This window comes from Grampus griseus, assembly GCF_964374135.1.
Source record: "Grampus griseus genome assembly, chromosome: 7".
NCBI lineage: Eukaryota > Metazoa > Chordata > Mammalia > Artiodactyla > Delphinidae > Grampus > Grampus griseus.
Window position 1 is genome coordinate 66,405,733 of NC_139001.1, and position 14,668 is coordinate 66,420,400.

Here is a 14,668-nt window from a genome sequence, read left to right on the forward strand (position 1 = left end):
TAAGGCTAATTATTCCCTACTACTAAGTGAAAATCCTTCTGAAAATTCTACCCAATGGCCCATTCATATAGTGTCTTCAAAACCATTGTTACATGTATTTAGTCTGTTTTAGTGGTTGTTTCAGAGGAAGAGCAAATCTGAGCTGTTACTATATCTTGATCAGAAGCAGAAGTCCAAATAACTTTTGTGCATAGTGATTTTTTTCAGATGGATGTTTCCAAATATTTGAAGCATTATTCAAATGTCAGTAAATCCTTGGAATCTTCGTCTTACCATTGGGTACAGAGCAGTATCATGGTTATAGTTTATTGAGTTTTATGAGAAAAGCCATAAACAAATTTGGTGATTCTTGAAAATCTTATAAAGTATACATCATGCTTGCCATAAATTTCTATATTTCAAGTATCTAAGAGTTTATTCCAGATCACTACAAATAAAACACATTTGTAAGATAATGAAATAAGATAGCTATTTGCAGGGCAAAGAATTTCTTCATTTTGAAGCTTAAATAAATGTTATAGGAAATAATATACATGTATACATAGATAATGCACAGTTGTATTTTAAAGCATTGGATTATTCTATTATCATTTATAAGAGCAGACAAAGCGATGTGCTTGAAAATACTAAACAGACATACAGTACAGGGGTAAGAATGTACTCTGAAATTCAGCCACTTTAGGGAAAATATGGCATCAATTAAAAGAGTATAATCTTTTAAATTTAGCAGTAAAAGTGCACTATGTCTAACAGAAGTTTAAAGAACTTAATTATCTCTATCCTAATTAGGTCAGCTAAAAAAATGTCAGTTCTTTTCACTTAAAAGTCAGTTATTGGATTACAGTGATCAAATCATGATTTGACTCAGCTTTAGCTTCATACACAAAAAAAAATTATACTGATTCCAGGGTATCTTATCCCAGTGTTTTAATATTGACTGGGATGGCACAGGACTAAGTTAATTTTACTTCCTTATTGACAATGCAGTTGGCAATGACCAATAAATAGCCAGTGTTCAAGGAGAGGAGGGAGTGGAGGCAGGTGGGGGGGGGGTGGACTTAGTCCACCCATGAGATCACTGGTGCTCCAGTGTAATGTGAGTCTTGCTGACCACCTCTGACTCTTCAAAAGCTACTATCTAGCTAATGACTTCATGAAGCCTAGCATCATTTCCATTTTTATTTAATAACTGTTGAAGGACCTCCTAGTGCTAGTCATTGTTTAGACATGAAAAAAAATTTTCGTATTCAGCTCAGTGGATTCACAAACCAAGTACAACTTTAAAAGACAGAGAGAGAAAAGCCAACAAAGAAAGAAATGCTTTGTCCTATACCGTCATATTTGTGTTCGGCATTTAATTTGTGATCTTTAAACGTCTAATAGTGCCCAACATAGCATATTCCATAGCAGTATATATTGGTCTGATAGGAAAAATTTAGGAGTAAGCTTTGGGGCAAAATTAGAAATAGTGGCATTTAAGAGATCCAATATAATTAGGGGTAGAATTGTAATAAGTATAGTTAATGTCTTGTAGTTTTAAAATGGGATTTTAAAACTGGATCTTATGTTTACAGTGAAGTATAATCACACATAGTCATGTGGTTTTATTTTTTAAGGACACACAGATACAGTAAGTTATAGAGCCTATTTTGAATCACACAGAAATGATATAAGAAAAAGCCAATGTTATTCCCTGTGGAAATATTAGCACATACTTGTTATTTGTTACAAGAGGAATTCAGCAAGGCAGTTGTGAAAGTAACCCTATTAGTCTAAGTAAACAGGACACTGGCCATGTCACAGAGCTGGGTATAAACAGGTACACAGACATGGGAGGTGACAGGAAACATCTGCCTTTGAAAGGGAATTGGCAAATCCCTGGAAGTGGAACAAGTGACAAATTTGAGTTAACGAGTGACACAGAAAATGTGTTGTGTTGGGAGGTTACCGTTGTTGCCTTGCAAATCTGTTTGGTTTTGAGTTACTCCAACTGTTACCCATGATAGGTAGGGAAATCATGTCTTATGCAAAACAAATTCCAGAAGTGATTTAAATGAACTGAGTTTCAGAATTATGGCAAGGGAATATTACCACCACTTCCACGTCCTTTGTTCCTGATGACAAACAAGCCAATAAATTATTAGCACTATGTGTTGTGTGTTTCTGCCTATACAAAATGGAAGGGAGAACTGACTTTATTCGGATAAAAAGAAATATATATATATATATTCATTCTTTCAAGGAGTGGTGTATATTATGTATCTCCTATGTATCAAGCACTATGCAACTATATTTAACTTGCTACAGATTAGTACTTCATTTATCCACTTTATTTTACACATTTATATTAAACATTCATATTTATAAAGGGCCCTTAATATTTCTCATCTTTCATTACTGATGATATTAAAAGTGATACTGATGATCAAGAATTCAATAAAATAATCTGGTTATCTGATTATATACAATTCTATAAGTTCTGAATTAAAGTTTCATTTAAATGTTAGGCATTGTCCTATATCGAGTCTTAGATCTGGGTTTCCATGATGAATATAGTATTCAATATAAACATTTTATGTGTTGCTTAGCCTAACACACATATTTAGTACTATATGTAATGCTATAATTCCCATCCCTGGGGTCATGTTAATCTCAGAGAATTTGTATCACAGCACCTTTAGTTTTAAACCTTTTTTAAAATCTTTAGTTGAGATGAGATTCAGAAATGGAAGCTACTTAGGAAGGTTTGCTTCTCAAGGAGGAGGAAACATAAAGCACAACATGTTGTCAAAGCATTCAATATGAGTTTTATCTTCTTTTCTAAAATATGTTTCTATTATACAGACCATTCTGACACATAGTTTTTATGAGATCTTAAAAAGTCAAGTCTAAGTATGTCTTGTTCTTCCCCCACCCTCACTCAGTGTCTAAGACAACTGACAGCACGACGCCTTTTTTCGCCTTAATTCACCAAATATTTACTGAGTCTTTTTTTACGTCAGGAGACAGAAGAGGCAATGTGCGCGCGCGCACACACACACACACACACACACACACACACACACACAAATGACAGAATTCCTAACTAGCTTAGAGTCTAAGTGGAGAAGATAGAACAAAATGGTAGCTATATTAGATTTGTTTGTATTCAGTAATGACATATGTAAAGAGTTGAACCAATATTCTCATAATTTAATCATTTATGTTTATAAACAGGAATATACTTAATGAGAACTCAGCTTTGAGTTTCATATCTTCTCCAGTTTGGTTAGATCAATTCCCATCTAAAACTACTATTCATATAAATAAAAATACAAAACATCTGGCATGCCATGTTTCACCTCCGACCTGCTGTGTTTCTTTAGTAGGTACAGAAATTCAAAATGCTTAAGTATATTTAGTGATGAAATATGAAAAGAAAGTATTTCAAGAAGTACTCATAATCCCTTGAATGATTATTTCAGGTACTTACTGACTTATATGTTAATCATTTGTTACTATTTATAATAATAATAAATAATATATAAACATTTAAAATTTAAAGCTAAAAGTGCTATCTAATAAATTAATCATGTTAAACTGTGAGATTAATATGACCCCAGGAATGGGAACAATAACACTGAATGTGATTCAAATAAAGGAAGAGGATCAACTAGCCAATACATTCCCACTACTCCCATCTAGAGGTAAAAGAGTAGACACTTTAAATGCTTTGAGTTCACAAAAAAAGAAAAGAAAAAGACTTTTGTCCTAGATTTAGAAGGAAAAAATACCACTAGGTTGTTCACAATCACAAGTGGGAGGAATAAACCTATGGATGGAATTGGAATAGTAATCAGACCAAGAACCACCACTTAGAGAACATTTGCTTTTAAAGTGTAGAAGATATTTTTAAGAGAGCAGTTGTTCCCTGAAATGAAGCTAATCTCAACAGAGTTTTTAAAAAAAAGACTCTTCAGAAGATGTGCCAAACCAGACTTTTCTAGTCTTAATGCATAAGCTAACATATTGCTTTATACTATTTAAAATTGTCATTATTAAGTAAACTCTCTTGTAGTAAAACACAATGAAATGACCAGAAGACATCATTTTCACATACAGTTAATAGTCTTAAATAGCAACATTTGTATCACATTCAACGGTTCCAAAGTTGTATGTTCTAAATAATGCCTGGTTTTGTTTAAACAGGCAGTTGCAGCAGCAGCAGCTGCTTCAAGAGATTTCAGTGGAATAGGTGGGTTAGGAGAGCTCTTGGAAAGCTCTTCAGAAGCATCAAAATTAAGCTCTAAAAGTGCTAAGGAGTGGAGGAACCGAAGAAAGAAAAGAAGACAGAGGGAGCATCTTGAAGGAAACAAAGGAGCGGGAAACAGGTTTCCCAAATCTGTATCTGAGGACAGTGTCAAAAGAAGATTCCTTTTCTCCATGGATGGAAATCGACTGACTAGTGACAAGAAATTCTACTCCCCTCATCAGGTATGGTTTTCTACTAAGTGCTCCAGTTTGTTTTGTCATTGTTGTACTTTGGTATATTTTTTGTAATACCTGATTTAAATGAGGGACGGGGAACTAACATTTAATATGATTTATTTAAATTTATACCCTAAAGTGTCTTTAAAAGGGACTTTTATTAAATCATTAATAACTTTTATTTTAAGGTAATCAGTTTTAAGCATTGCACTATTTTGAGACCATTTTCTTAATCAGCTTTTTGAGGAAGTGGGGGAGTGAAAACTATCTATCAGATTTTTTTCTTCAGTGAGACAGTTTTGTAATCCCTTGTTTACCTTTTCCATTTTGAGACCTCAGATGAACCTACTTTTTTTGCATATGGGTTTCTGCCTTTATTATCTGAGGTTGTGATGCAAGATATGTATGGATTTTGAAAAGAAATGTCTCTGGATTTTTGCTTTTATCTTTTTTTAAAATAAATTTATTTATTTTATTTATTTATTTTTGTTTGCATTGGGTCTTTATTGCCGCACGTGGGCTTTCCCTTGTTGCAGCGAGCGAGCGCTACCCTTCATTATGGCACGTGGGCTTATCACTGCAGTGGCTTCTCTTGTTGCAGAGCTCGGGCTCTAGGCACGTGGGCTTCAGTAGTTGTGGTATGCGGGTTCAGTGGTTGTGGTGCACGGGCTTAGTTGCTCCGCAGCATGTGGGATCTTCCTGGACCAGGGCTCGAACCTGTGTCCCCTGCATTGGCAGGCAGACTCCCAACCACTGTGCCACCAGGGAAGCCCTGCTTTCATCTTTTGATATGAGAACTGTACTCTCATGAGCTTCCATTGTGCTGATATGGTGTCATGCCTTGATACATTAGAATGAAGTTATGACCTAAATGCTCTCGAAGAGAACTAAATTAAAGACAGTCTGTTTTTGCTCTGATTTAATGCCAAGTACCCAATTCTTCAGCATATTTTCAAGTCAAAGAGGGAAAATAGTTTCAACTCTTTGTTTATAAGTTTTATCAGTTGCATAATGAAGAGTAAATAGTTATGAAATCTGTGATAAGTACAATTATGGCTTTGAACCCTATCTGGTTCCATTAGAATTTCATGGGCTATGAATTATTAACTCTTCTAATTATATTAATCTGGGTCAGAATTATGTCCTAAAGATAATGCTTTGAAAGACACGCTATATAATTAAGTTAAATCAAAAAACTGTACATCATCCAAGGGGTCTTATAAAAAACAAATATTTTTGAAAAAATGGAGTGATAAGCACAAAATTCAGTATAGTGTTTAGCTCTTGGCTGAGGAAAATGCATATGCTAGTTAACAATGGGTGTTTATTTTATAGTTTATATTGAATATGTAAGAATTTTAAAAAGAAATAAACTCTATATTAAAACTTATAACTTGAATTTTCATATTAGGACAAAATATATATGCACACACAAAAATTTATAAGACAAAAACCATTTCCCTACAGATAATGCCAGTATCAAGAGATCCAACTATTACCTTGCATAGTACAAATATAAAGTATGGTATTACATGAGTATAATACATTTGGGATTAACTTGAGGCTCAATAGGCCAAGTTAATTTCTCAGATTAGATTTTTTGGCTTAAACTTCACTCCTGATATTTTAGCATTATTAAGACCATTAGGAGTCATTAAGATTAGGAATATTTGATATTATAGCATAATGACTTAAGGCTTATGTTCATATCTCCACTCCAAATTAGTTCTGTGACCTTGAGTCACTTGTACTTTGTAAAATTTCTGTAAAATGGGGTAATAATGTCTACCTTAAAGAGCTGTGGGTGCTTAAAGAGTTCTATATATTAAGCAATATATAGAAACCCTATGTGACAAATAGTAGAGCTCTTATTAAGTTAAAATGGGTCATTGAATTACAAATTAGGAAAACTAAAATTTTTTGAGTAGTTTCAGTTATCACAAATGTATACACATAGTAGTAATAATTACATGAACATATTTAGGTGTTTTGAAAATAGCACTATTTCCATCATTGTTTCATCATATAATGCTCAAATAAAAGCTTGTGGATCAGTTCACTCAGCCAAAAGCTTGTGGATCAGTTCACTCAGCCAATCCACATTGATCACCTACTATGTGGAAAAAAGAGTTCTAGAAAAAAATCTCAATGAACAAAACAATATAATTCACTGACCTCATGGAACTTTATACTAAAGGAAGAGATAGACAATAAACAAGATAAGTAAGTTATAGACTATGTCAGAAAGTGATAAGTGCTATGGAAAAAAAAATAAAGCAGGAAAAGGGGATTAGGAACACTAACCGGTGGTACAAAAAAAAAAAAAAGAATTTAAATAGGGTGGGTTGGGAAGCCCTCACTGTAAAGGAGAAATCTCAGCAAAGATTTCGAGGAGGCAAGGGGAGAGGCTATCTCATCAAAGAGCATTTCAGGCTCACTGAAGAGCAAGTGTAAGGCCCTGATGTGGTAATATGCCCAGAATGTTCAAGAAGCAGCTGGAAGGCCTCTGTTGAGTGAACCACAGAGAGGGAACAGCACAGGGAAGTTAGCTGAAAGCCAGAGTTTAAATACTAAAAACAGAATTGGCATATACCTACGTTATATGTAGTTCATTTCATATTTGTAAATAGACAGATAGTGACATACGTAGAGGTAGGTAGGTAGATAGGGAGAGAGAGAAAGAGATGATAGGATGATAGACAGATAGATAGATAGATAGGTAGATGAAATAGATAGATAGTAGATGTTGCAAAAGAAAAAGAAATCGCCTATTAGCATTGATAGTTACATATCCCAGTAAAGACAGGCAGAGAGCATCACCACAACTCACAAGCAAAAATATACCAGAAGCACTTTACAGTGTCTGGTTGTATAAACAAACTCTCTAAAAGGTAAGAGAATCAGTGGAGGTAGTGGGGATAGGAAGCATAAGATGGACATGGCATAATGTTCAACACAAACATATCTTCTAACAATGTTAAGGCCAAGAAGCCATAAATAATGGGTACCCTGTCCTCTACTAACATAAACTTTACATGTTATTTTATATTTATTATATTATTTTATTCTTAAATAGATAATACATGTTCCTAGACAGCATGAAAAAGTACTTAAAGGCATACAATGGAAAGTGAATCCCCCCAAAGATTTTATCTATGTTGTCTGGACATGAGGAGACTATTTTAAACCAGAAGCTTTATAGCTAGAACCAAGTGTAGTTGTTGACTTATTGAAAACATTGATAAGCTACATATATTTAACTTGAAATGCTATTAAGTGAGTATTTGCAACAAATACTCACTTTACATGCTTCTACTAGAACATCTTCAAATTCCCTGCATCTTCCATTTTGACATCCCATTCCACTTCAGGTTCAGTCCCTACAGGCAGGATTGTGTCTTACACACCTAAATTCTTCTATTTTCCCTTTTGTTACTGAAAATTAAGAAAAAGAGTTCAGATTTACCTTCTTGGAACAAGGCAAAAGAAAAAGATGCCTGGAATTTATATTTTGGCATGCCTGAGGCAAAGAAAGATGGCCTTTAGGTCCTTAAAACATAAAAGCTTGTTTTCCGTAGAGAAAGAGCTGCCACAGCTGTGGGTATTCCCTCCACTCTGCTGCATCTTCTAGTGTGTTATTTTTGGTTTATTTTCCCTCAATACTATTTTTGCTATCTTCTTTTCTCAGTTTCTGTTGCCTTGAAAGCTGTGCTCACACCCATTATTATACTTTCCAAAGAGTGCATAGAAGTTTCAAATAAACCCAAGGATCTGGAACGCCTTTGAAAACAGCCTGACATAAAAACATGCAAATTAAAGGCATGTACCAGATACGTTATGGATGTACACACATACCACATACTCCCAACCAATACTGTGTATACAGATTTTCAGTTTCCAAAGACAGTATTCTAACACAGGTATATTAAGATGATTGTATTGAGCCATCCTAGGAATTAGTGTAAGACAATGTTGGTATTCCTCTTAGTGTAGGGTGAGGTCCACCTGCATTAGAATCACCTAGAATGTATGTTGAATACTCAGATTCCAGAGTCCTACCCCCTGTTTACTGAATCCCAATTCCAGAAAGCTGGGACCTAAAAATACACTAAGGTTTCAAATATGAGTCTGAACATACAAATATCATATTGATAATTTAAATTGAGTCTGAAGAGACTAAAAACATTACCATTCCTTATTACTGAGAGCTGAATTAATGTCTTCACAATGTCTAATTTCTTGATCACTTTGATGACTGGAAAATTAGTCTAACTACCGACTGACATTGGGTAAACAAACCTTCTGCATGAACTGAGTATCACATACACACAGTCTCAGGCTAGATAAGCTGGGCAGTCAATAATTCCTGTGAATGTTTCTAACCAAATCCAAAGCAATAGCACATTTCTCAATGAATAGTATCTTTCCAGAACATCACTGAGACAGACGGCAAAAAGATTATTCTAGTGCTTTGCAGGCAGGGAAAAGCCATAAAAATAAAACTAAAAATGGGGCCTAAGAAAATCAGCATGACCTAATTAGGCAGAGGGACCAAAAATAAATTTGAGGGAGTCTGCCTTTCTTACGTTTTTTTCCACTAGAATTATTTTCTTTGGTTTTACACCGAAGCTTGGAGGAAGAAAGGGAAAGTCCAGGCATGTTTCCTGCTGGCATATGGATATGTATGCGTATGTATGTGTATGTATGTATATACGTTACCCTGGCTATGCAGAGAGATAGAACAGGCCATGAGAAACTGCTGGGGGTGAGAGGGGAATATTGGAAATGTCATTGTTAATGAGGAAGGTAGTAAACAAAGATTCTGCAAGAGAATAGAGATGTTTTTGAAAACTCACCAAGGCTAAAATAAACACAGAATTATTTGATGCTGCTGATTTAAAGTCCATTGAAAAACTGGAAGAAGGGGCTTCATGCTAAATCCTCATTTTCAAGTACCAGAAACTGTTTGCTTGATTTATTCACAAACAAATATAATTTTAAAAGTTTCTGAATCATCCAGTTCCTTTTAATAAAGTTAAATTGAGATTAGAAGGATAAGCTGTCTTCTACATCACCCTTATTGGTAAAGTCATGTGTAAATGTCTTACTTTTTTAAGGCAGTGTTAAATTTTAAGTAAGAATAGTAATTTATACAGCAATTTAGGCATTCTCTCTGTTGTGTTTGCTATGACATATATTCCCTCAAAACAGGTGAATCATTAGTAGCCATTTGGGAAACTGTTAGCAAATTTAGAAGATAGCATCATAGGTTAAGTTTTGTGACTTTTATGCCCATGTGGATAGAGACAAGCAAGTCCAGAAAAAAAAGAGTAATTTCCTTTTAGAACTCAAAATAAGAGAATGGAGAAATAATGGTTTCATTTTTAAATCATTATCCAAAAGTAACATATTTGGTACAAATATTTTAAATTTAAGCCAACAGTCTCACTGAACCATAACTTGTTTTCCAAGTTGTGTGCCCTTTCAGACCATAGCATTTAGGAGTGAAAGCCACCTACCAAAAAGAATCATTTGTCCTCTCCAGCATCAGGTTCTGCTCCTAGAATATTACAGCAACAAAATCCACCTCACAGTACTAGAGTGAAGATTAAATGAAGTGGTCACGCACTTAGTAGATTGCATATCAGAATTCTTAATCAGAAAAACTACTCTTTTATACTTAAATTTGCATTGTGGTCTTTAATAAAAATATCAAAACATATGAGTTCTCTGTAAACTTGATTACCTGTGTTTAAGAGCAAGACTATTCTAACCCAAAAGCAAATAGATTCTGTAATATTAAGACTTTTATTAAATAGTTGTGTCCCCCATCCCAATTCTTTTCTTCCTTGCTCTCTCCTCAGTCTCTATTAAGTATCCGTGGCTCCCTGTTTTCCCCACGACGCAATAGCAAAACGAGTATTTTCAGCTTCAGAGGTCGGGCAAAGGATATTGGTTCTGAAAATGACTTTGCTGATGATGAACACAGTACATTTGAAGACAGCGAGAGCAGGAGAGACTCACTGTTTGTGCCACACAGACACGGAGAGCGACGCAACAGTAACGTTAGTCAGGCCAGTATGTCATCCAGGATGGTGCCAGGGCTTCCAGCAAATGGGAAGATGCACAGCACTGTGGATTGCAATGGTGTGGTTTCCTTGGTGGGTGGACCATCAGCTCTAACCTCACCTACTGGACAACTTCCACCAGAGGTGATAATAGATAATAAATTAGCTCTACTGACATTATATACCAATTTTAAATTACCAAGGCCTGGGCATTTTAGCCTGTTATACCAACCTGCTTCCCCAAACTGAAAGTCCTTAAAAATAATATATGATTTATTGAATGGAAAACAATAGGATCTTTAGAACCAACTAAATTGTGTGGGACCATTAACTTCCAAATGCTTTAGGTTAAAAGAGCCCAGTTTTTAGAGACTGGGATGAAACTCGTATCTGCAAATTCAGTCGACCTACCAGCACAAAATAATGGGCACTTTGACAACCAAATTGCTATTATAGATGTTTGTCGACCCAGAATTGTATAATAATCTATTCATATTCTGGAAATTTCATATACTTAAAATTCAATATTGTAATGACCAATATGTTGATAATGGGCACTTTTCATACAAGTGTCAATATTACAGTGACTCTAAAATGTTTTGATGTCTATTAAATGACTCTAAAGTGTTTTGATTTCTTATAGGATGGCATATAGAAATAACTAAAGAAATCTCAGGAAAGCACACACATTTCATTGTACATCTGTGTTTGTGCATGGAAAAAAATTGGCCCATATATGTCAATATTTTCAATAAAGCCTCAAAGATAATAATTCAGCCTTAAGACTATATAATACTATTATTTGTTTTGGGGGAAGATTGATCTGATTATTAATCATTGAGATAAGTTAAAATTCCTTGCATTTGAATGAAATGGAATAATATATGACTTTGGCATGCTTATGAAAATTTTCCCTGAAAATTCCAACAGGTAAACTAAAATATTTCTGCAACATAATTGCCTTATATAATTACATCCAACTAGTAAATTCTTGTTTTAACCCTTTAGGGTACCACCTGTGATTTTTTTAAGTATTTATAACAATAATAAATTTAGTATTTTACTATTACTTGAAAATTGTTACTTGGGAAAACTGCACGTAGCATGCCTTTCCAGAGAAATGCTATGTTGTGTTGTATTATTCATTGAAAAGGGTGGTTTGAGCCAGCAGTGTTTGGTTTGCAGGGTACCACCACTGAAACAGAAGTCAGAAAGAGAAGGCTAAGTTCTTACCAGATTTCAATGGAGATGCTAGAGGATTCCTCCGGAAGACAAAGAGCCATGAGCATAGCCAGCATCCTGACTAACACAATGGAGGGTAAGAAGAAGGTCATGGGATAGTCAGCTTCCTATGATTATATACTTTATGAAACTATTATTTATTCCCATAGAATTACGAAAGTCAGTTACCCAAGATCAAAATTGTATAATAGACCTAAGTAGATAATATATGGAATACACTATTATCACATTGATTACAAAAACTAATATTGTCCTTATTTCTTTTTGATTCTGGTTCTCATCTGAAGAGTGATATTTCACCACTTGATACCTCATCAGTGAGGATTTATCCTTATATCATCCTTAAGCAATTACAGTAAAAACTTGCCTTTTTAAGTTTTAGAAGCACAAGGAAACATCTCTTTCAAGCTTCAATCTGTTGTCCAGGCATGGAGGTAGTGATGGGTTGGGGAGGCATATGAATGAGTTGGAGGAATCAAAACCTATGCTCCACTTCGACAGGGACCCTAAAAAAAGATTTTTTCCTCCATCTTCCACATACACAGAAACCATTACATTCCTCCAATGAACAGCTGACACAAATATTTGTTGATTTTGATACACTGGAATGGGCAGCAACAATTACTTCCTTGTTCATTCATTAAGTCCCCATTTCTTCAAGTTTGGAGGAATATTATATTAGTACTGCAATTTTATAAATCATTTATAAGTCATATCTAATATGAATTCTTTAGAAAACTTCAATTACATTTTGTATCTTATCCCATTGGCTTACTAGATATACAAATGGGCATATAATAATTATAATAGGTTTCACCCATTAAATTACTAGTGCCTTTTTAATATATTAAGCTAAAATTCTGAAAAATATATGAGTAATTATGAATAACAGAACTAGATTTGGCTCTAAATCTATATTAAAAAGAAGGGCATACTACATTCTCAGTGTGTGGAAGATCAATGCTGATGTGGAGACAGAGAGAGGAAAGAATGGGTCACACACATTAATAAGGATCACAGCTTTAGACAGTATTCTTAAAAAGGTCTTTCAAAAGAATAATTGTTTGATATATTTAATAATTCTAAAAGCTTACTTTAAAATTCTGTTTTGATAAAGAAAATATAGCAATTTAATGACCCATTACCTATTTAATAGATAATTACGTTAGTTTGAGGCAAAATATTAAATTCAAAGTATTTATTTTCTGTTTAATTAAAGGAGAAAGTCTATTTACTTGACATTTTTTATGAATATATTGTGAAAATATTTAATGGGATTGTCTTCTCAAGTCTGTTAAACTAATATGAACTTCCAACCCCAAGTAGAAGCATCAATTTTATCAAATAATGTATAATCTGCAACAACAACAATTTGTTTTTATTGTTATTTACTACTCTTACTCTTTATTGTTCCTCCAGAGCTTGAAGAATCTAGGCAGAAATGTCCACCATGCTGGTATAGATTTGCCAATGTGTTCTTGATCTGGGACTGCTGTGATCCATGGTTAAAAGTAAAGCATCTTGTGAATTTAATTGTTATGGATCCATTTGTTGATCTTGCCATCACTATTTGCATTGTCTTGAATACCCTCTTCATGGCCATGGAGCACTACCCAATGACTGGTCAATTCAGTAGTGTGTTGACTGTAGGAAACCTGGTGAGTTCATTTGATGTTTACTTATTTACTTTGTCAGGGATGGGGCAGATAGACCAAAGAAGAAATCCATTTGTGCTGTGTGGAACCCCCTAATTATACCGTCTTTCTTCATAGGAAGAAATATCTAAAGGAATATTGAAGGTATTCTCAGTGATAAGGTCTAGAATTCGGGTATAAATGCTGACTATTGAGACCAACATCTGTGCTGACTGATCATGGTGTCTTACCCTTTGTAAACTTGTTAAAATCTTTACTGTCATTCTTGCTGGAAATATAGGCCCAGAGAAACAATGACGTCTAATTCTGGCTCCACAAGCATGCAGTTTTAGCACACATAGCTTCTGAAGAAATCATGTTCTTTGAAGAGAATACATAAGGATTGATTTCTGTGCAAAAGAGGGCATAGTTGTTTCAAATTGAACTTCTTAATAAAATGCTTCAGTAGAATTCACAGAAGAGAAGAAATAGTTGATAAAAATGCATTTGTAATTTAGCCACATTTTTGGTTCAAGTTACTTGGGCAGACATCTGTGTATGTGTATGCTGACTTGTACATTTCCTCCTAAATGTATATGAAGAATCTGAAATGGATGAACAAATAAGAAAAGAATTTACATAGTTTATTAATCAAGACCTTTTTTGGCACAAGACAGAAACAGAACTCAAACTAGCTTAAGAGGAAAGTCTTTTTGACTGACTCATGGAATGGAAAGAAAAAGATGAACTACCAAAACATATGAAGGGTAATTTTGCAATTGGGCTTCAGGATGGGCTTCAGGATATCCTTTAACCAAGGGACTGGATATAGTCCAAACATTCATTGCATCTTTTCTCTGTAGGTCAGGAACATGATCAGCCATAGCTCATTGGTTTTACATCTTGTAACCTCTGCACTGGAAAAAGACTGGATCTCTTTTTCAGTTCCAGCTCAGACTCTCGTGATAGGATTCTATTCAGCATAACCTGGGTCAGATGCTCACCTGTGGTTTCATCAGCATTGGCGAGGGTGGAGTCATGTGAAAATGGCAGTCCTTAGGAATTACACAGGTGGAGGAACTATTCCCAACAGAAAGAAGAAAGCGAATACTGGGCAGACAGTTGCATAAATGTCTACTCCAATAAGAGAACTCAACTTCACTGCATTATAGAACACCCACCAGATTCTTGACACTTTCTTCATCTTTGACACCTGTGATACTGATTGTTTTTTCCAGTTTCTCCTTCATCGGAAGG

At 34.6% G+C, this 14,668-nt stretch overlaps 1 protein-coding gene across 1 annotated transcript in view; it reads left to right on the plus strand.

The window, feature by feature from the left end:
* LOC309825379 (sodium channel protein type 3 subunit alpha-like) overlaps positions 1–14,668 on the plus strand; it is a gene marked incomplete at both ends in the record, with an annotated part of 78,656 nt that overhangs the window by 19,830 nt on the left and 44,158 nt on the right. Inside the window, 4 exon segments of the mRNA XM_082658921.1 lie at positions 4,189–4,473; positions 10,332–10,679; positions 11,721–11,853; positions 13,197–13,435. Of these exon segments, the coding sequence (XP_082515047.1) occupies positions 4,189–4,473; positions 10,332–10,679; positions 11,721–11,853; positions 13,197–13,435 (1,005 nt within the window).